At 39.9% G+C, this 24,093-nt stretch overlaps 1 protein-coding gene across 1 annotated transcript in view; it reads left to right on the top strand.

Moving 5' to 3' along the window:
* Positions 1 to 24,093, top strand: part of nav2a (neuron navigator 2a) — a 331,375-nt gene that overhangs the window by 253,462 nt on the left and 53,820 nt on the right. Inside the window, 5 exon segments of the mRNA XM_034163924.1 lie at positions 12,664 to 12,747; positions 12,840 to 12,963; positions 16,036 to 16,199; positions 23,589 to 23,761; positions 23,895 to 24,048. Of these exon segments, the coding sequence (XP_034019815.1) occupies positions 12,664 to 12,747; positions 12,840 to 12,963; positions 16,036 to 16,199; positions 23,589 to 23,761; positions 23,895 to 24,048 (699 nt within the window).

Raw genomic sequence — 24,093 nt, 5'->3', positions numbered from 1 at the left:
AGTGGATCTGCAGGCAGGCCCTTAAATACATCAAAGGTTTCCCAAGTAACCCAGACTTAAGTCAGATAGTCAGTCAGAAGCTTGTAAAATGAATTAAATGAAATTCTGGTATTGTAGGAAATATTTTGTGCTGTTTAAATAAGCATTCTGTCACAGTGAAAAGCACTTTCTAGTAGTTCAAACAAATGTGAAAACCTTGCAACATTGAGGGAATAACATCACATTTGAGTGCCATAATATGCCACGTTACATATAACACTGACATTTTGGGCCAGAAATGTGGTAGGTGAATGACTGTAGTAGCTATTCAGGTTCCTGGGCATAAGCGTACACAACTATATCACTAAGCAGGTTTCTGGGCACGGAGGTCTGACAATAATGGAAGACTTTGCATGAAAAAATGCCAACATGGCCCACAATCAGCTTCACTGGATCCATCAGGACCCAAAATCGCAATGAAATTATTTGAGTTATGTACTTATGGAAATTTTACAGAGCCACTAACTCACAGACTGACTTGCACTGCAAATTGCAGGAATTAAAAATGGTTTTAATGATCATTTTTAAATAATTTGTAGCATAAATAAATGGAGTTGCAAAGTGTTTCAACACTGTATGTAAACCTATGGCCTCAGTTCTAAATTTAAAAACAGACATATCACGGATACGTCTCACTGCCTGTGTTATTCTGATACCACATCTTTGTTAAATCACTTTGTCACTTTTTATGTGAAATTAGTCATTTCAAAAATACAAATTGGCCTTTTTCCCCCCCCCCACCTTTCCTTGATGCATTCACACACATGCACACATATATTCTGGGATACTTCACCCTCAGAACCCTTTACTCTCCCACATGGTGTAATGTTACATCTCCAGACACGATCTTGTGCCTCTATGGCACAAATCTCTCCACGCTCCACTCTAATCTGCTGCATGTGCGCGCTGGGGAACCAAGATCCAGAAGGATAAAACTGCAGGATTACAGCGAGGGTGAATTCTTGGCAAACTGTTGAAGGTTTCCTTCTGAATATGCATCATCTGATCTAATATCATACAAAGTCCATGGCAGTGCTGAATATGGATCAGGTAATCAAACTTTACTTTGAACTTGTCCCAAAGTTCGCAAAATTATCAGCACGCTTAAGTAATTTGTGAAACTCAGATGAAGTCAGTGGAGTGGAAAGAGGGAAGGCGGGGGGGGGGGGGGGGGGGGGGAGGGGCATTCAGGTTTATCATTTAGAAATTATGCCATTGGTTTTATTTCACTGATGTACTGATAATGAAATGATTTTCATGAAACTTAAAATGTTATACTGACAAACAATACAACAGCTGTAGATGTGGTTCAACTTTCTACATTATCACATTTTTGGAAATTGTCACAAATTGACTATTTTCTTATAATAATAATAATAATAATAATAATAATAATGTATTGTAATGTCATATTTATGTCCTTTGGTTGTTTTGTTGGCAAGAATAGTCAAATACAAGTGAATCGATGTTCAGAAAATACAATTGAAAGTTTTGGGTCTTGCTTAGAATTTTAAAATTTTAGGACAGATTCAGACAAAATTATGGAAGCCCCAAGGGGTCATGGATTCATATTTTTATTTATTTATTTTTTTCTCTTTTCTTGAAATAGTGAATTAATTATGCTATCGTCTTAAGAAAATAAGGTGAGATAATTTGTTACCTCAAGAAAACAGATGCAGTAAAATATATGAATCTAACACCCCTTAGGGATTCCGTACAAAATGGCACGGTTGTGAATTAAACAAAAATCATAATTGTATAATAATTAAAAGTGCATCGATGGGTGTCCTCACTGCTTCAGTTCAGTGCTGTTTTGGTGTCTTTGTGTGTTGTCCTGTTGTGGAATTCCCCTTCAAAGTAAGTAGTATATCCGGGAATATAATATTAAATTTATGTTCATAGGTGGTGTGTGGGGTCTTGATACAAATATGTGATTAGACACTGCAGACAGAAGATGAATTGTCTGAACACACCTTGGCGCCCTGAGGCTCAGAATCGGAAGAACATCTGCTGCTTCGTGCAGCACCGTAACTTAAATCACACATTAGCCGAAACCTCAAACTCTCACTCTCTCACACACACACACACACACACACACACACACACACACACACACACACACACACACACACACACACACACACACACACACACACACACACACACACACACACACACACACACAGACATGAACCCAACCTCCATCCGGCCTCATTCCTTCCACTTATCTGACTCCTTCCACAAATCTACCATTAAATGCAAATATCCTCAGCCGAGACTCTTATCCTGACTAATCTGACTTTTTCAGAAGTTGCCTTCACGCAGGAAGACTCCTGTCAGCGAGTGCAGTATGAGGCTCAGACCGAAGCTTCTCTAGTTGTCTCAGTTTATGCTTCAGTCGTAGTGAGTGAACATCTCGTTAAAGAAGTTTTTTTTTTACTCTCAGCTTTACTTGTTGATTGACAGCTGCCCAAAATGTGATGCTCCACTAGTCAAGAAGGATTTCAGAGCATGGACCAGTCTGACCAGAAGGACTGTATTCATCCTCATGGATCTGACAAAAAAAAAAAAAAACGCGTCAGCTTTTGGACTATTCTAATACCTGCAGTGCCACTAAGGAGCATGGGAAGATGCTGGAAGGTCTTCTAGCATCAGTTTGTGAACCCTGACCACAGACCTATTGTATCTTCTCAAAGTATTTAGTTGAAGGCTCTCAGGCTAAAGTCAGCAAGTGTCCAAGATTGAGATTGGTGAGACATTAAGATCAAACGTTCTTGCAGGAGTTTGACAGTTACTGACTTTGACTTTGTAGATGATGCTGTGATTTTTGTTAAATCAATAGATACCCTGATTGCAACACTTCAGAAACTGAGTAAGGACTTGGAGTGTCTGGGTTTGCCGTTGCTATGGATCAAGACTAAGACTGAGACCATTAAGGCTTTCAATGACTTCCTGGCCTCCATAATCAGAAGTGTATATAAATGAATCTCTCTGCTGTTTCAACACTTACAGTGAAAGTGTCAGTAGGGAAATCCATTTATGTCCATACATCATCATCTCAGGGCCCACACCTAGCCTTAGAGGTTTCAAGACTCCTGAGAAGAGCTTCTGGAGTCATAAGGTCCCAGGATAGAGGTGTTTAGCAATGCTGATAACCATGCAAGAAAACAAACATTCAGTTCTTTCAGGTCGCTGTTTGGTTACAGTGAGGTTGTGTGACTTGGACCATAATCGGTGACCTAAGATGACAACTGGATGTCTTTGGTACTAGACTTTATATCACACTAATGGCTACTTAGGGAGGGAATGTCAGCTATATTATTTTCACTGCAAAAACTGTCCCTCTCAAAATAAGCCAAATAATCAGAAATCTAGCCAAATTGTCTTGTATTAAGCAAAAAATAAAAAAAATCTGCCAATGGGGTAAGAAAAATTTATTTTGGTAGAATTCTCAAAACTAGCAAAATGTCTTGGTACTGAATAATCAAAATGTGCTTTAAAACTAGACAGAATTGTTATTTTAAGATGAGTCTTGTTCCTTTGTTTGGATGATTTGAAATCCACTGCCTTTCCTTGTTACTGGTTAAATACAGCTTGATATTAGCTGGAAAAACTTAAGAAAAAGTGAGATACATTTTCCCAAAATAGACAAAAGTTAAATTAAATTTTCTTTAAACAAGTCTTTTTTTTTTTTTTTACTTTCTATGATATCAGTTTTTGCAGTGGTGGCTATATGGTGTGCTTCTCAGGAGATGATCCAACATGCAGGTGTTTCAATGTTGAGGATTCCCAGCAAATGATACGCCTGTACCATTCCTCCTGTACAGGAGTACCATTTGTACCATTTACAAATGGTACTCCTCCAAGTATAAAAAAAATGTACAGAAGTGCAATGAAAATGCAACAATAAACAGATCAATTATAGCGTTAATATACTTTCTGTTGCTAAAGTAGCTTGTAAATATTGTATGTGAAAAGTACAGCAGTAAGTAACTTTCAGCACTTCTTGTTTGTTCACGGATTTTGCTTCCATCTCGACTTCACGTGGGATCGTTATCTCAACCGTGCGTTCTGCACAGGATGACTTGATATGGGAACTCCCCTATAACATCCAAAATGACTTGTTATTATCATTTGTTTCCTTCACATCACAACTAAGTCAAGCTAAAAAGACAGAAAGGCATCAGAGGGCTGTGCACGCTGCATACTGGGATATATACGTGTAGTTCATAGTTCATGTTAGGAGTATATACAAGCTTTTGAGTGTGCACAATGTTTTGATTACAAAAACCTGTGGAGATCATTTGTTTCTTAGAATCATACAAGTTTTTGTTGAAAGGTAAGACAACTTCTAATATTGATTGTTCTCTCACTCCTGAACCAGAGTCATTTGTAAGCAGGAAACATGGAAACCTCAAAGAGAAACATCACTCATTCATCTTCAACCGCTTATCCGGGACTGGGGTCATGGGGAAAGAGAAACATAATGAATCCTTGTGACTTCATTATGACTCATCTTCAACCACTTACTCCAATTAAGGGTCATGGGGGGTTGGAGCCTATTCCAGCAGTCATAGGGCATGAGGCGGGGTTCATCCTGGACAGGATGCCAGTCTGTCACAGGGCCACATATAGACAAACAAAAGCATTCACACCTACGAACAATTTAAAGTTTTCAGTCACGTAACCTGTGTGTCTTTGGATGTGTGAGGAAATCGGAGCACCCGGAGGGAACCCACGCAAACGGGGAGAACACGCAAACTCCACACAGAAAGGCCACAGGTGGGAACTGATCCCATGAAAATTCAGTTAGGTATGTCTTCTATTATACATTCCAAATCTAAGGTAGAACTCTACCAGTGTATACTAAAGTATATCTAAACATCTAAAAAAAAAAGTAGAGTAGAGCCACTTAGGTGCCTGGTCTTGAGAACCAGGGATGGTAGATTGAAAAGCTTTTTTATCCTGTGGGAACTCTCCCTACCCACCTAAGCGGCTCAAGAATATGGACAGCATGTATATACAGTAAGTGACATTTACACAATCAGGGTAGTAAACAACATACACAAGAAATATAGTTACTACATAATATTATAGGAGTTAGTTCCTGAAACCTAAATGTTCATACAGGAGAAGCTTGTATTATATGTCTACCTAGTCTGTAGACTTGTTGTAAAACTAAGTTATAGCTAGTAGGCTAAGCTATAAATCTTACTATTTTATTATAGCAACAGAAGCTATGATGGATTATGTTTTAGGTATCTATCTAAAGTTCACCCTGCTAGCTTACTATAGGAAGACAAAATCCATACTCTACGTGCTTTCTAATGGAAACCCCAAACTTAGATACTATCTATTGATATCTATTAAAGAACCCATAAACTGAAGAACCATCAAAAATCTACACCATGTAAAATAAGTGTAAATCACAAAAGTAAGCTAACTGCAGCTGGATGAGCTACCGTTAATTTAGCCGTTAATTAGCCAACCATACCTCGCTAGCCAACAAAGCCAGTAACTGGCATATAAAGTAGAGTAGCATCACTTCACCCTACAATAACGGTATTAACAACAAATACATATAAAAACAAATGCAAACAAAAGGTTGAATTAACGTTAGCATCCCAAAACAGAACAGAACCGACTATGTTATTAGCTATGACAAACGGTGCTGCAGCCGGCTCCGTAAGCTAACGTTAGCTGTTAGGTATAACTAATTGTACCCCACTCCTCCATTTTTATCACTAATATAATAATATTAAAAAAAGAGAACAAGAAAAAAATTTGTATGTATTCAGAACTATAAAACGTGCTGAAATGTATATGGAGAGAAAATGTAAGTACCTTAGTGAAAGGATACTGAGGTGGAACTGCTCCCGGCTAAGGAGAGCTCGCGGCTGCAGCGACAAATATTTTGCTGATCAGTATAAATGTTAGGAAATCTCTCCACTCCTATTGGGTGAGGAGGTATAGCAGAAAATATGTTTTTGACACCGTGTTTTTGATCTTTATCAGATCATCTACTAAACTTAATCATCTCAAGACTTCTAGCCAAGGAATATTCCACCACGTTTAGCAAAAATCCATGCAGCTGAAGTTTTAGTTATCTTGTTCTGAATACTTCACTGGTTCGCTCGTGCGCAGGGTAAAAAAAAATAATGGAAGCAATTGGAATGATGAATACAGGAAGACCTCAACAAGTGGCTGCATGTCCTTTAACGTGCACTCTTCCAAAAGTACATGTCTTCAGGGTCATTAGCAGGTTACTGGAAGGTTGGAAGATCAACTATAATTAGATGCACAAAGAATAACAATCGCCGGACAGGACCGCTGTATTGTCTTGCGCGCTGTACACAGTCATTTCCAGACAGCATACGCAACCGCCTGCAGTATTACTGGCACATGGAGAAGACACATTAGTGCCAGAACAGTGCATGCATTTCTTACAGCTGAAGTTATTTCTGCAAGAAGACCTTATTTTGGTTAAATGTTGACATACCACCACCACCTGCCATATCATGTTGGCAGAACTGGACCCAGAATATATTATGTTGTCAGCATCTGCTTTTATTTATTTATTTATTTATTTTGGCAGACAGCTAAACGTCGGTTCCCTTTCAATCAATCAATCAATCAATTTTTTTATATAGCGCCAAATCACAACAAACAGTTGCCCCAAGGCGCTTTATATTGTAAGGCAAGGCCATACAATAATTATGTAAAACCCCAACGGTCAAAACGACCCCCTGTGAGCAAGCACTTGGCTACAGTGGGAAGGAAAAACTCCCTTTTAACAGGAAGAAACCTCCAGCAGAACCAGGCTCAGGGAGGGGCAGTCTTCTGCTGGGACTGGTTGGGGCTGAGGGAGAGAACCAAGAAAAAGACATGCTGTGGAGGGGAGCAGAGATCGATCACTAATGATTAAATGCAGAGTGGTGCATACAGAGCAAAAAGAGAAAGAAACAGTGCATCATGGGAACCCCCCAGCAGTCTACGTCTATAGCAGCATAACTAAGGGATGGTTCAGGGTCACCTGATCCAGCCCTAACTATAAGCTTATTTCACACAGTGAATAGTTTGACTTTGTAGCGCCTGGCAATTTCATTTTATTTCTACATATGTCTGCAAGAAAGTTGCGCAACTTTATTGAATCCTGAAAGAGCATGACGATGAAGGCTCAAAGAGGAAGCAGAGGCGGGTGAGTACTGCAAACGGCTCTGTTAGCGATTTCAGCGGAAGAGCTGTGGTGTGGACACAGGAGTTGGAAACAGTTTGAACTGCTTTGTGTTAGCAGTGCCTATATTCAGTGGTGGGCACAGTTCTTCTAATCCGCTAACCGCTAATTATAGAAGCTAACATCTTCATTAGCAGATTAGCTTTCCAGATAACTTTGAAAACCATCACTGGACCAATTAGCTTCCGATAAATTTAGTTTCAGTAGCTTTTAGACCGATAACATATTTTTCTGGGCATAGTGAATAAAGCTTTACAGTTAAAAACATTTGTAAAGTCTGAAATCAAAGATTTTAGTGCCTCTGTTACATGGTTTGTAGCAGACAGACATCCATGAATGGTAGAGCTCTATCCTCTGCAGGCAGAGGAGAGCTGACTACCAGAGAGAAAGGAAGGAAGTGGAAGGAGAGGAAAAAAAGATAATTTCTCTTCACACCATACAGACCTGCCGGTCATTTCACTGGAGTCTTGCACAGGCAGACAGTTTTGACCTATGGTTAAAATTTTAAACAAACTATTTCCTGACAAGTTATTGAAATTAACATCACATCTGTCATTTGGCAAAGTGAAAATATCAGCTATATGTTTTAGTTTGAAAGTCATGCACTAATTTAGAAAGTTTTAGCATTTAGACACACATGCCGAATTGCATTATGGGTACATTAGTTTCCTGACGTCAGTGGTTGGCTGGTCGGTATGACACACACATGGTTGTTCACACTGCCATGAACTGTGTGGCACACTGCCATGAACACTGCCATACGGTCAGTAAATGGCAGTGTTCATGGCAGTGTGCCACACATTCACTAAAAATGATGAAGGACTGAAACAGAATTTTCAGTTTTAAAATTGCCTTTTTTTTTTACAAATGAAAAAATGACATATTTACAAATACAGATTTAGTTGTAAAACCCACCATACGTTTCATTAACTGTGTGTTATACATTGCATGCCATACCTACCTTGACACGGCGACGGCGCTTAGCTTAAAAATAAACATGGCGGGGTTTGTTTTGGTGACAGACAGCGATTTGAACGAGCTTTTTGACCGTGCTCATTCTTCCAACACACGCACACAAAAAACAAATCCAGTACACTGAAAGCCATCTGGAGGCATTTACATTATTCGCTGGGACATGTCCAGCTGAAGTAGAACGGCTTTCGTATGAATCATGAATTTTCGCTGGATGGAGGAAAGCAGACGGCAGTCTGTACACAAACAATTTTGGATTGGATTGTTATTTAAAGTTTGTGTTGGACTGTTTGGAACCTCTTGACCTCAAAGTACCAGTGACGCACACCAAAATGTAAGTACATCAAATATCACATGACAAGGATCTATTATAGGTGTTATATAAAACAAACAATGATTTTTTTCTTTCATTTGTGCAATGGTAAGAATATTTAATTCAACGAATTATTTTGATAATGGGTAAAGGCAACACAGGTATGGGCTGCAGCTGGAGGTCAGATGATCAACATACAATGAATAAAGGTCATTTTCTCAGATGAAAGATGTTTGAATATGTCATTTTCAGGGGTGACTCAGACTGGGATGATATCTGGGTGAATGGTGTATTTTACTGTTGTTTTGCTATTTTCTTGCTATGAGGACTTTTATAACTTTCAAAAGAAAAATGTTTGTTTGTTTCCTTTGTGTGCGATTTACGTTGAACCTTTCAGCCGTCTCAGAGAATTCCTGATGTACACTTGAAATGTGTGAACATAAGAATTTGGCTTCTGCTTGGGATCTTGTTCCAATCTGATCTTGCTGAGTGGGAACCTAATTTTTGCAGGATTTCTTGGGTACGGTTGGATTTTTGTTTCAGGATGAGATGGTCATGTTTGGGTTTTAGCTCCAGGGTCATTGCATTTGTGTCAACAGTGTTGATGTCTTCTCAGATCCAGCAGTCTGTTTACTGGGATTCTTTTCAGGGTCTCTGCTGCTTATCACAGCTCAGTGGAAACGTCTGCTCAGAACTCTGGAACAGACATTATTCATTCAGTCGCTAACACGCTGCCATCACTTGACATTAGCTGTTTGGTCCCTGAGCCAGCTTCGGGCAGGCGGTCTTCAAATTTATGACGTCCATCAGCCGTCACTATTCTGGGAGCACCATGGGACCCTGGATTCCCTTAAACCTTTACCCGTCTACTCGGAGCAGGCATCAGTGGAGGCGGCTGAGATCTGGACAAGTCTTGGTTCCTCCTACTGTGGACACATCTGGACAAGAGGTTTAAAAGAAACCTTTCTCTCATACTGCAGTCAAGGAGAATTTTTATTGTCATTGATATTTCAGAGTCCGAGGTCACACGGTGTTTTTGCCTCCAGAACCGTGTGTGTGTTTAAGTGTGGATATAGAATGTGACATGAATTTAAAAAGTTCCAATCTTGGCCGTGGATGAGTAAAGTTCCCCCAATGCTCTCGTGCAGGTTTTATATCTTGTGCACAAACATATGACCTTGTGAGCTCAGAGTAATGCTGGTGTAAATGTGATGTGGTGTATATATATATAATATTTTTAAATCATGACTCATAAATCATGATATTTGGGCTGAGACGCTGGAGTTGTGATGCTCATGAATTGTAAAATACAGTAGGTTGGTTGGTCAGGCCTGCATGACAGGGTTCTTTATTTATTTGGCCAGATGGAGTAAAATCGGTTATACAGTTATAACCTTACATGCCCTGATATGATAGAACTGAAGTGTGACACAAAATTATGAAGGGAAATATTTGTAACTTGATTCATTTTGAAGGGCTTATACGAGGTTTATTAGAAAACTAACCGGCAGTTTTATATAAAAAAAAAACTATATGGATTTGAATCACGTGCGATTACACCAGACATGCTTGAACCCTCGTGCGCATGTGTGAGTTTTTTCACGCGTGTCAGTGACGTCATCCGCCTGTGGGCAGGCTTTGAGTGAGCGCTGGTCCAGATCTCTCGGCTGAAATCCTTTGTCTGAGACGCTGCTGGAGACGGCGCGTGTTGCTTTATCAAAATTTTTTCATGACCTGTGAGGGATATCCAAGTGGACACTATTTGAGAAATTCAGCTGGTTCTCGGTGAAAAGTTTAACGGCTGATGAGAGATTGTGGAGTTTCTTTCACTTTAAGGACAGCTCACAAAGCGGATTGGCACGGCGTGGTCGGAGGTGGCGTCCCTCTGGCTGTTTCGACCTGAAAACATCCTAATTTAAGGCTCTGTTCACCCAGGACGTCGTCAAAGAACAGAGAAGTTTCAGAAGAAGTTGGCATGAGGAGTTTATGTGGACATTCCACTGTTAAAAGAGATTTTGTAATGAAAGAACATGCGGGCAAATTCGCCGAGTCGGTTCCGTGACGATGACGCAAATCCATCTGCGCCGCGACAGGAAAAACACCTCTGTGTTGAAAACCATTTGTAAAATTCAGGCGGCTTTTGATGGCTTTCAACAAGTGAGTATCTGAGAAATTGTTTAACAGCTGGGCCGTTAAGGTTTCCAATGGAGGTGTGTTTCCTGTCGCGACCCCCCGCGGTCGGGTCCGGCCCGACATGCGAATCTGCCCGCACGTTCTTTCATTACAAAATCTCCTTTAACAGTGGAATGTCCGCATAAACTCCTCATGCCGACCTCTTCTGAAACTTCTCTGTTCTCTAACGACGACCTGGGTGAACAGAGCCTGAAATGTGGAAGTTTTCAGCTTGAAACAGCGAGACGCCACCGCCTCGGAGCGCAGATCGCCGTCAGGCGCCGTGGGCCGTCCTTAAAGCGACACTAACAGACCAAAATCTCTCATCAGCCGTTAAAATTTTTACCGAAAACCAGCCGAATTTATCGAATGGTGTCCACTCAGTTGTGCCTTACAGTTTTTGAAAAAATTTTGATCAAACAAAGCAGCAGTCTCTGAGCCATTCCTAAACAATGAAAAAAAACGACGAGAGGGTGGGCGACTCCTCACTCAAAGACTGCCCACAGGCGAATGACGTAACCGACAGGTGTGAAAAAACTCTCGCATGCCCACGAGGGTTCAAGCATGTCTGTAATCACACGTGATTCAAATCCATATGGCTTTTAAAAAAAATAATAAGGTCGGATACTTTTCTAATAGACCTCGTGTGTGTGTGTGTATGTGTATATATATATATATATATATATATATATATATATATATATATATATATATATATTTGATGTGGGTAAGCTACAGGGGGAAATCAAAGTTACATTCGTGACATGAGAGTAATATACACTCTAAAAAAGGAACCACTGTCTCAACCAGAAAAATTGATGTAACAATTTGCATAGATTTTTTAAGTTATTTCAACTTAGTTTCAGCTTTCAACTGAGTTAATGTCACAAGACGTCTCTAATTAAGTTGAATTAACTTTAGTTAAGTTGAAATGACTTTAAAAAATCTATGCAAATTGTTACATCACTTTTTCTCATTGAGACAGTGGTTAATTTTTTAGAGTGTACTTCTAGTTTGTTTCAGATGGGAAAATAATCTTACTAGAGGTCCAAAGATACAGGCAGCACATTGTTCATTCCACTCATTATTTATCAAACTGCAAATGACACTTTAATGTACTTATTTTCCACTATTAAATCTCAAAATTAAATGATTTAGAATGGTGGTAGATGTGTTGGTAAATTTGCTATGGCAATTTGTGCGACTATTAGTCAGAAGACTCACGCCTACTTGGACCATTTGTTTGTTGTGGTGTGCTGTTGCTGTATTTTAACCCACACTGGTCAAAAATCACAAATCATTTCCATACAAGGTGATTCTGATCATACTGGCAATATAACCTTGTGAATCATAAAAGATAAAATTATCATTTGCATAAGAAAACCCTTTTCTAAAATCATTTAAAAAATTTTGAAGAGGTGAGGCCTTTCAATTTCAATTTCCTCTTTCAGCATAAAATACCCGGATCAAAATACAAAAGCAGAATAGAATTTTAGCAGCTTTTGTTATTTTTTAACAACCAAATGGTTGTTGATAAAATGAAGAAAAAGTGAAAATACGTAGCTGATGACATAATTTCCATTTTCATTTTCTGTTTTAAAACCAAAGACTGACGCCTAACCGATGTGTCTCTTGCATTACAAAAATAATTCTATATTTTTAAATTTTTATTTATTTATTTATTTCCTTTTTCTTTTTATTTCAAAATAAGGACAATGGAAAGCAGGCCATTTTCTTATTTCACTTATTTTAAATAACCATTTTACACTTGATTTAATATTTGAATTTTGGCAGTAAGAATATCTCACTGCAAGAGTTTTGTTTAGTCTATTTTTTGTTTTTCTGCCTTTCAGATCTGATGAGATGATTTGAGATGTAACACATCATTCATGTTGAAAACTGTATGCAGCTTAAACATTTCTTATGTGTGCAGGCTCACCTCGTTGCAGCTTTTGAGCAGAGTTTGGGCAACATGACCATCAGACTGAAGAGTCTCACCCTGACAGCAGAGCAGAAGGTGAAGCAAAAAGCTTGTTGGGTTACCCGCTTCCTTTGTTATTGAATTAACGGTCACATTGAATTAACTGTCTGTTTTTCTTCTCTACCCAGGACTCTGAGCTGAACGAGCTGAGAAAGACCATAGAGCTGCTGAAGAAACAAAACGCCGTTGCTCAGGCCGCCATCAACGGAGTCATCAACACCCCCGAGCTCACACCCAAAGGAGACTGCACAGGTACAGCTACTCACATTGTGGCACCTTATGTTGAGTTCTTGTTGTTCTTGTGCCTTTACATTTCATTTCAGTTTTTGCTCCTTTTGTTGGTTAAATTGTTAGTTGGACTAATTATCAACTTTTTTCAAGTGAATGTGGATCCGAGACATATTGACAGAATTAAAGGAGTCATTCCACTTTTGGTGATGGACTGGCATCCTGCCCAGGTGGAACTCTCATCCTGATCCACTTCACACTAAATGAGCACCCCCTCGATGGACCTCAGGGCCTGTATCAAATTTACTACATCTTCTTCCATTTTTTTCAACAAGCTAACATAAACAAAAACGGTGTAGTAGTGCATTCTTTAAAAACAATTAGCTCCACCCACATCATCCACTGACAGTGGACTCATCTCTGAGCTTGTTCTGTTAGACCTCAGTGCTGCTTTTGATACTGTTGACCATAAAATTTTATTACAGAGATTAGAGCATGCCATAGGTATTAAAGGCACTGCACTGCGGTGGTTTGAATCATATTTATCTAATAGATTACAATTTGTTCATGTAAATGGGGAATCTTCTTCACAGACTAAGGTTAATTATGGAGTTCCACAAGGTTCTGTGCTAGGACCAATTTTATTCACTTTATACATGCTTCCCTTAGGCAGTATTATTAGACGGCATTGCTTAAATTTTCATTGTTACACAGATGATACCCAGCTTTATCTATCCATGAAGCCAGAGGACACACACCAATTAGCTAAACTGCAGGATTGTCTTACAGACATAAAGACATGGATGACCTCTAATTTCCTGCTTTTAAACTCAGATAAAACTGAAGTTATTGTACTTGGCCCCACAAATCTTAGAAACATGGTGTCTAACCAGATCCTTACTCTGGATGGCATTACCCTGACCTCTAGTAATACTGTGAGAATCTTGGAGTCATTTTGATCAGGATATGTCATTCAATGCGCATATTAAACAAATATGTAGGACTGCTTTTTTGCATTTGCGCAATATCTATAAAATTAGAAAGGTCTTGTCTCAGAGTGATGCTGAAAAACTAATTCATGCATTTATTTCCTCTAGGCTGGACTATTGTAATTCATTATTATCAGGTTGTCCTAAAAGTTCCCTGAAAAGCCTTCAGTTAATTCAAAATGCTGCAGCTAGAGTACTGACAGGGACTAGAAGGAGAGAGCATATCTCACCCATAGTGGTCTCTCTCATTGGCTTCCTGTTAATTCTAGAATAGAATTTAAAATTCTTCTTCTTACTTATAAGGTTTTGAATAATCAGGTCCCATCTTATCTTAGGGACCTCATAGTACCATATCACCCCAATAGAGCGCTTCGCTCTCAGACTGCAGGCTTACTTGTAGTTCCTAGGGTTTGTAAGAGTAGAATGGGAGGCAGAGCCTTCAGCTTTCAGGCTCCTCTCCTGTGGAACCAGCTCCCAATTCAGATCAGGGAGACAGACACCCTCTCTACTTTTAAGATTAGGCTTAAAACTTTCCTTTTTGCTAAAGCTTATAGTTAGGGCTGGATCAGTGACCCTGAACCATCCCTTAGTTATGCTGCTATAGACTTAGACTGCTGGGGGGTTCCCATGATGCACTGAGTGTTTCTTTCTCTTTTTGCTCTGTATGCACCACTCTGCATTTAATCATTAGTGATTGATCTCTGCTCCCCTCCACAGCATGTCTTTTTCCTGGTTCTCTCCCTCAGCCCCAACCAGTCCCAGCAGAAGACTGCCCCTCCCTGAGCCTGGTTCTGCTGGAGGTTTCTTCCTGTTAAAAGGGAGTTTTTCCTTCCCGCTGTTGCCAAGTGCTTGCTCACAGGGGGTCGTTTTGACCGTTGGGGTTTTTCCGTAATTATTGTATGGCCTTGGCTTACAATATAAAGCGCCTTGGGGTAACTGTTTGTTGTGATTTGGCGCTATATAAATAAAATTGATTTGATTTGATTCCACAAAGATCACAGCATCTCCTGCAAAGTTGAGGTGAGTGAACCATTGCCAAGGTGTCTAGGTCATGGTACACTCAGTTCATGCAAATATTGAACAGAAAAGGAACCAGAACACATCCCTGATGAGCTCCAGAATGAACTGGGAAGCCACAGAGTCTAACTCTATTTCACACAGCACTCACGGAACAGGCTGGCTACAAATTCTCAAGATGTCCCAAGAGCAGTCCGATCAGTCAAATCAAATGCTTTGGCACATTAACGGAGCTGCAAGAAGCACCACTGAAATTCATGCTGGCCTTCAGTGAGTACCTGCAGAGCTGGTATGCGATCAGTTGTTGAGCGGGTGTGAAACTAAACTGTGCGGTCACTGAGCAGCAAGCAGCTGGCATTGAATCTGACTGAGAATGACCCTTGTAAGTACTTTACCTGGCACCGTAACGCCACATAATACCCCTGCAGTTATCACATTCCACGCCGTTCCACATAGATACTGTACAAAAAGACCTTTGTTTCATTCACTCGGAATAATAAATGTCACTCAGATGACAGCAGTGATTGCATGCAAAGGCAGGACAACAGCATCTACACCCGCTTAAAGAAGATTCCACAGATACCTGCAGCTGCAGTCCTGACTGCAGTAAAACACTGGCCTTCCTCTAAGCCATTAAATTATTTAATATTGGAATATACTGTGTATGTTGATATAATTCTGTTATCATAGCTTAAGGAGTTTTGTTACTTTTTTCTCTTTTTTGGAACATGGTTTTAGAAACTTTTTTTTTCAGTCTCAAAAACACAAATGACATAAACCTATATGTCACATATGTCAATGATGTATTTTTTAATCAAACAGATTGGACCAGTACTCACTGCCAAGGATGAATAATGTACCCCATCTCGATCTCCATCATGATCTAAACCAAACCAAAGAAAGTGATAATTAACTGTTGGTTGGGCCCTTGGTGTAACAAAATTAGCTCAGATCTCGTTATCATAACCACCAATAACCAAAAATCACATGAGGGTAAAAACTTACACCAAGGGGTCAGAAGGTCAGATAGACAAACAAAGTGACAAATAAATGAATAAAATGCAAATATGGAATATTTGTGTCTTTTTAGTTGGCAGTAATGGAAGTCCACAGCAACAACAACCGGATCTGCGAATCAGAAGGCAGCACTCCTCCGACAGCGTCAGCAGCGTCGCCAGCGCAACCAGCCACTCCAGTGTGGGCTCCAACATGGACACTGATGCAAAGAGCAAGAAGAAGAACAAGAAGAACTGGGTAAAGCATCTGGACAGTTGTGACATTCATATTGGGCTCTTGCTAGTTTCTTGACCCTGTCTCTGTTAATTTATTTGTGTCTGTCTTACATCTTTGTGTTTGTCCTCTGTAGGCATCTTTTACTGGGGAAAAGGTGAATACACTCAGGGTATTTGTATGATGTGCTGTTACCACTCAGAAAACACTGATTGGGTGATTTAGAAAAAAAGATTTTTGATGAAAATGGGCTAAAAATTTGTTAAAAAAAACAAGCTTTTTAATTTTGACACCTAGGTTATGTATAACATTCTTTTCAGTAGTATTTCAGAATTCTATAAACAGTTTTATTTACAAGCAATAAAGTAAAAACTAGCTGTGAAATGTATAAATGAGAGATGGCACTGTGACCTATGATGAGTGATATGTCATCTGCATACAAAGTGAAGTGTAATTAGCCTTTTGGAACTTAGATATTGTGTATTTTTGCATTTTTCTCTGTACTGAATAGTTTTCTGTCTATAACCCCAATTTCTATCATCAAATGTGGTATTATTTTTGTTAGTTATTTAAACAAGTTTAGTTGTGATGATCTGAGGTGATGTTTAGAAACATATTAACAGGCGTGTCATTTAATTACTAGCAATTAATTAATTGCTAGTGGAAATACTTGTTACATGTAACTGTACACAGATACCAAAGGCATATAAGAAAAAATAACACCAATGAAAAACATTAATTTACAGATGGTGATTCATCACTTTTAAGACAAAACCATTTACGTGTAAACCTTGACAATTCAACAGCATTCACAGAACTGAAATTTGGGAAGACCTTAATTTCTCATGGACTCTAAAGCAAAGGATTTAAGTTAATTTAAAACTGCACATTCGTCATACAAAATTTTAAGCAGCATTTAAATTTTTTTAAATATATTTCAACATGTATTTCTGGCCTGTTTCATGCCGAAATACAATCACTGGAAGGCTTTTATATATAACCTATATAGAAGTCTCAAAACAATTTATCCCAGTTACATATCTGTATATCTTTTGATCTCTACAAATCACCAATTCAGTGTTTACGACATACTGTCTTCTCATAACCTCCTCAGTTTTATTTGTACTAATACTTATACACTATTGCATTTATATACCGGTACCAACATATTTCTTTGTTTCTTTGTTGTCCAAAGACTATACTGTGCACTGGAAGGCGAGTCCAAGATGATGATGTACGGATTATGTGTCTGTTTGTTGTCCTGTAGACTGATGCAGTGTTGTATTAGCCATTTGTGTTAATCAGTGTCTGGGGTCGTCCTTTTATAAAGTTGTGAACTAAATGTTGGTTTGTGCAACATATTTGCAAAAATAGCATTAGCACAGTCAAGTCAGGCAGACAGGGATGAACCTCGTTTCACGCTTTCAACACCTCTAGAATTATTCAGAAATGCTCAACATAAAACACGTCATGAATATTAATTTATATCAACCTGTTCTCACATCCCAACGTATCAAACACTGAGTTTATCAGTGTGTATGTGTGAAAGTCTCAAATTCATCACTGTTAATCCACTCTGAGCTTTACTGTTTTACATATGGAAATTCCACATTGTGTCAAAAGTAACAAGACTTTGACAAAGTCATGTGACTACATGAACAAGTCCTTTAGTTTGTGGCAAGTTGGAAAAACATGTTTGCGGAACTTTAAGGAGTCTTATGGTGGCTATTAATTGCTCCCCAGCAAATGCAGCTCTGCAGTTAAAAGCAGAGAAGTGTTTCTTAATTAAAGCTGATGCTGTTATCAACCGTGCAAGATATTAAAGCAACTCCCTCACGACATTCTAATACGCAGAGTTACATCTTGGCTCACCTCAGCTGATTTCCCGCTGCAGCTCTCTCATGATAGAGTTCATGATAGAGGTCTGATGGGATTTGATGTAGGTCTGGACTTGATGTATATTCCATTATCATTACTTGTCCTCTTACGGTTATTCTTTTGAAAATTGGATGCAAAGTTGCATCAAGCCTATTATTTTTTATTTTTTAACAAGTTTTGTATTACTTTTCAGGGTGTTTTCCTCTGCAGGCCTTCCCTCTTGTGCACCAGCATGGACTCCCAAAATCTCCTGCATAATTTCCTGTATTGTCTATTGTATCGGTAGCATGGCCCAAGCAGAGGGTCACTCCTTTGAGTCTGGTCTGCTGGAGGTTTCTTCCTCAAATCATCAGAGGGAGCTTTTTTCTTACCACTGTTGCCTGTGTGTTTGCTCTGTTCACTGATTAATATCACTTTGAGCAGATGGAATCAGTTAATCAGTGAAATCACCTGGTGGAATCAGTGACTGCAAAGAAAACCTGCACCCTCTTGGCCCTTTCTGGAACAAGTTGCCCACCCCTGCTCTAGGGGTTGGTTAGGTTAGACCTTGAGGCAACTTTGTTATGATTTGGCGCTATATAAATGAAAATAAATTGAAATTGTAATCATTCTTCTTGCCACAGTCCAAAAATGTGCAGATTTGGCCACCTGATGATGACAATGTAGGCGCGATTGTTGGCTGGTATTTGTTAGCAGTGTAGCAGACTGGTGATCTGTCCACAGTGGGTTCTGTCTCTGCCCTGTGCATCCTGGGATAGGCTCCACCTCCCTCACAACAGATAAACGGATCATATCATGAAAAATGTCCCCCTCCATTCTTTGTTACCTTGAACAAGACATTAACCTGCTTCATCCCAGTCCACCCAGCTGTGAATGGGTGCCAACCTTGGCTGGCAAAGTAACTTGCAATGGACTGGTGTTGGTGGGCAAGGCCCTAGGTTCGAATCCTGCTCATGGTACCTTTCCATGGCCATGGCTAAGACAATCTGGATTATCTCAGTCCACTTATCTGTAATTGGGTACAGCCTTGGCTGGGAAGTAACCTGCCTCAGACTGGTATCCCATCCAGGGAGAGTTATAGACTCTCATCTTCATCTTCATTACGGACTCCGGAGATAAGCACCTGCACCAGACCTCAGCATCAACAAATGACTTACTTCTTCTTCTCTTCTTCTCTTACAGTAAAATATAGTAGGAATTTCATGATTAACATCACCAAACTCGTATATCCAAATTAACTTGTCTTAAGAGATTCTGGGTCCTCTGTAAACCCACGTGATGAGCCTCGCTTCATTTATGATATGCGCCCAACAATCTGGTTTGTGCTCTGTGTGACTTGCCCACGTGCATTGTGTGAGTGAGACGAACCGATGCCCCCCAACCCTCGTCACTCCGAAGGGTGTGCTTGGATTTCCAGCTGGTTGAGTCATTTCTTCCATTTCCCAGCATGCTCTAGTTGTGGTCTAAAATGTCTGAGCTCGCTCATCCAGACAACAGCTGAAAGAGTGTTGACACAAAGTTCTGTGCAAAGTGATGCTGAGGTCCACTTTAGCTTTGCTGACCTGGAGGCTGTCGATGACAATTCATCTTTTATATACAATGTAAAAAAAAAAGGGTTTGAAAACCCTCTTTGAAAAATATGCCTTCATTTTGACACAATGACACGTTCTACTCTCTCTAAAGTCTTGTATAAAAGTCATAACATTTCCTTGCAAAGTGGCCTGTGTTTTGTTTTGTGTGCACATGATGAGTACAAACATGGCCCCCGATGCTGATGTTGAATTTTAGGACGAGCCACCTTGTGCTTTGATGTAGCACGTCGTCTTTTAGGTCCCAGTGATAACAAACAGCCCGCCTGTGCCTTTGTGTGTGTGTGTGCGCCCGCACTCGTAATACATCATGAAAGACCTCATGGAAACTTATCCTGAGTCCCCTAATGGCCTGTGGCAGAATCTTTGTCCCTCCTCGGCACATTAACACAAACAGATGTGAACATGAGCTGTTTTGTCTCTCTGTCTTCCTCCGCTTCGCTCCATGTGGCAGGTCTATGAGGTAAGGACGGTGGGTGAGACCAAAGAAACACTGCAGCCTAACTCCCTGCACCTTTTCTAGGTTACTAACCTCAGTTCCTTCTCCCTCACTGCCTTCTGCTGCCCCTGTAGTCCTCATTGTCTCCTTTTCACGACTGTTTAACCGCCAAACCGCTCTTATGCTGCTTTGAGCCAGCTCCCAAAAGAAAAAACAAAAATCCACCCTAAAATACATTTATTTTTATTTTTATTCTAAAGAACTCGAAAAAGAAAAGCAGATTTTGATGTACAAGCCTCAATTCCAAAAAAAAAAAAAAAAAAACTAGGATGATATGCAAATTAAATTTAAAAAAAACAGAAATCACAAATTGTAGATTGGATTAGATTAGATAGAACTTTATTAATCCCTTGGGAAAACTCCCTCAGGGAAATTGAGGTTCCAGCAGCATTGTATAGCAACACACAGGGTAAGAAGCACAGAGAGTATCAAACATAAAAGTAAAAAGCAATTTGCAAAATGTAAATACAAATATAAATACCAGTTTGCTACTCATTTACTGGCTATTACCGTTCCTCTCATTCCCATCCCCTGTCTTCCTGTTACTCCTCCTCCCTCTGAGTGAAGAGTTATATAGTCTGAGGGACAAAGGAGTTTTTCAGTCTGTTGGTCCTGCACTTGGGAAGGAGCAGTCTGTGGCTGAAGAAGCTCCTCTAGTTGCTGATGATGGTGTGCAGGGGGTGACTAGGGCATCGTCCATATTGTCCAGCAGGTGGTCCAGTGTTCTGTTCTCTGCCACCATCACCAGAGATTCCAGCTTCATGCCAACCACACTTATATTTAAACAAAGACAGTACAAGGATGAGATACTCAACATGGAGAGCAATTACTCTAGAGAGGGTATCAAAATGAAAGTAAATGAGGCAGATCACCATCCACATCCATTTAGACAATAATGTGTTGTTCTTAAATAACAACTGCAGTAAATGGGTCAGATCATAATGTGGTGATGATTAAGACAAGAGTATTTCAGGGTGGATTTATCCTTCGGACACAAACTGTATTGAATCTTTTGAGAAAGTGAAACATACAAGGATTCAAACAAATGGGATGAAGGCTCATTGTTTTGTTTGTTTTTTTCTTAATTCCCAGAATTCAGTTTTTTAAAAAGTATATCAAGCTTTTACGGTGCATCCAGAAAGTATTCACAGCACTTCACTTTTCCCACAATTTGTTATGTTACAGCTTTATTCTAAAATGGATAAAATTCATGTTTTTCCTCAAATTTCTATACACAATACCCCCTATTTCTACAGCTTAATTGGAGTCCACCTGGGGCAAATTCAGTTGATTGGACATGAGTTGGAAAGACACACACCTGTCTGCGTATAAGGTCCCACAGTTGACAGTCAGAGCACAAATCAAGCATGAAGTCAAAGGAATTGTCTGTAGACCTCTGAGACAGGATTGTCTGGGGAAGGGCACAGAAACATTTCTGCTGCTTTGAAGGTCTCAGTGAGCACAGTGGCCTCCATCATCCATAACTGGAAGAAGTTCAGATCCACCAGGACTCATCTTAGAGCTGGCGGCCCTTCTAAACTGAGTGATCAGGGGTGAAGGGCCTTAGTCAGGGAGGTGACCAAGAACCCGATGGTCACTCTGTCAGAGCTCCAGCATTCCTCTGTGAAGAGAGAAGAACCTTCCAGAAGGACAACCATCTCTGCAGCAATCCACCAATCAGGCCTGTATGATAATGTCCAGACGGAAACCACTCCTTAGTAAAAGACATATGGTAGCCCACCTGGAGTTTGAAAAAAGGCACCTGAAGGACTCTCAGACCAGGAGAAACAAAATTCTCTGGTCTGATGAGACAAAGATTGAACTCTTTAGTGTAAATGCCAGGCGTCATGTTTGGAGGGAACCAGGTACCATCCTTCCAGTGAGGCATGGTGGTGGCAGCATCATGCTGTGGGGATGTTTTTCAGTGGCAGGAACTGGGAGACTAGTCAAGATTGAGGGAAAGATTGAATGCAGCAATGTACAGAGACATTCTGGATGAAACCTGCTCCAGAGTGCTCTTGACCTCAGACTGGTGCGATGGTACATCTTCCAGCAGGACAATGACTTTAAGCACACAGCCAAGATATCAAAAGAGTGGCTTCAGGACAACTCTGTGAATGCCCTTAAGTGGCCCAGCCAGAGACCAGACCTGAATCTGATTGAACATCTCTGGGAGATCTGAAAATGGCTGTGCATCGACGCTCCCCATCCAACCTGATGGAGCTTGAGAGGTGCTGCAAAGACGAATGATCAAAACTGCCCAAAGATAGGTGCACCAAGCTTGTGGCATCATATTCAAGAAGACTTGAGGCTGTATGTGTATTGAGCAAAGGGTGTGTATTATACATGTGATTTCTTAATTTTATATATATATATATAAATGTGTAAAAAAAACAAAAAACATTTTGATGTTGTCATTATGGGGTGTTGTCAGTAGAATGTTGAGGGAAAAAATTAATGTTAAAAAATAAAAAATTAATGATTAATAACATTATCATCAAGACGACTGGTACAATGCAGTGTAGTAGTCAAGGACAAGAACCCTTGAGGCAAGGCCAAGGCTGTGACCCCACAAGGTCCAGACCACGGTATAAATTATGGAAAAAAATAATCAAAGAAAGAAGATGCACCAGACACAAATGAGACCATGAACACAGACTGTTTTTAATCCAAAACGTGTTATGTTATGCAATAAACTTCAAGAACAGCAGTTGTTTCCAGTAAGTCGTATTCTGGCTTTTAACAGGGTTTTTTTTTTTAAATAGGAAAATTTGATTTTAAATGCAGGCAAAATATAATAAATTATAAATATGTTGAATTCGATTGGTGTCTAATTAAGATCTAAATAGTAGTGTCTAAAGTTGCCTGAATTTTTGTAATATTAATCTGCATATGATGCATTTTTAATGAGGCAAAAGTATATTAAGTTTCTGTTTTAAAAACTTCTTCCTTGTTTCTCTCACCACTACTCTCCAGACTGTACAGGTCATATTGTTTAATGATACACGTTTCCATTGTCTAGGCTTACTTGACTGTGTTGACCTTGCTCTTGTATTATCTTCATAATGTTACGTTCTCACACAAAGCAACCAAATTATTAAAAAAAACATTTTGAACAAAACTATGAATCATATAGTCACAAGACCTTTTATTCTAGGAGTTTCACTTTTCTTAAACCTGTTACCAAAAACAATGAGCCCTGTTCACAAATGATTCTTTCTACAGTGAAGACATGAAGCCAAAGCTCAGGGTTTGCGTTTGTGGCCGAACCTCAAGTCATAAGACAGTCTACCCAGAATTCCCTTTTCTGTGTGAGTCTATTGCACTTTTTTGCAGCTTTTTTTTTCCCTTCACCCGGTGCACTCCTCGTCTTCTCCCACTTGGCCTTTTGATTGGAGGATGACTGCCTCCTGACGTTCTTTCTCTTTTTTTTTCTCCTCTCTGCAGCTGCGAAGCTCCTTCAAGCAAGCATTCAGCAAGAAGAAGTCTCCGAAATCAGCGTCTTCGCACTCTGACATCGAGGAGATGACCGACTCCTCCCTGCCGTCGTCCCCCAAGCTGTCACACAACGGCACCACCTCCGCCAGCAACATGCTCAGGAACACGCACTCCAACACGCTGTAAGTACATGTGGGCATGTGAAGACAGGAACCCTGCCAGATCTGCAACATCTAAATTTTCAAAAAGTTACAAGGACATTCCTGAATATACTTGAGATTTTGGATGTTTCTGTGTGTGTGTTTTTGTGCTCAGGCTGTCGGAGTGTTTAGACAGTGAGGCGGAGACGGTGATGCAGTTGCGCAGCGAACTCAGGGAGAAGGAGATGAAGCTGACGGATATCCGCCTGGAGGCTCTCAGCTCGGCTCATCAGCTGGACCAGCTCAGAGAGGCCATGAACCGCATGCAGGTCTGCACTCACACAAAAATAAATGTGAAAAAAAAAAGGTCAAAA

The sequence above is a fragment of the Thalassophryne amazonica genome, chromosome 2 (genome assembly GCF_902500255.1).
Source record: "Thalassophryne amazonica chromosome 2, fThaAma1.1, whole genome shotgun sequence".
Lineage (NCBI taxonomy): Eukaryota > Metazoa > Chordata > Actinopteri > Batrachoidiformes > Batrachoididae > Thalassophryne > Thalassophryne amazonica.
The sequence above is the reverse complement of the archived record's forward strand: the minus strand, read 5'-3'. Positions and strand labels throughout refer to the sequence as shown.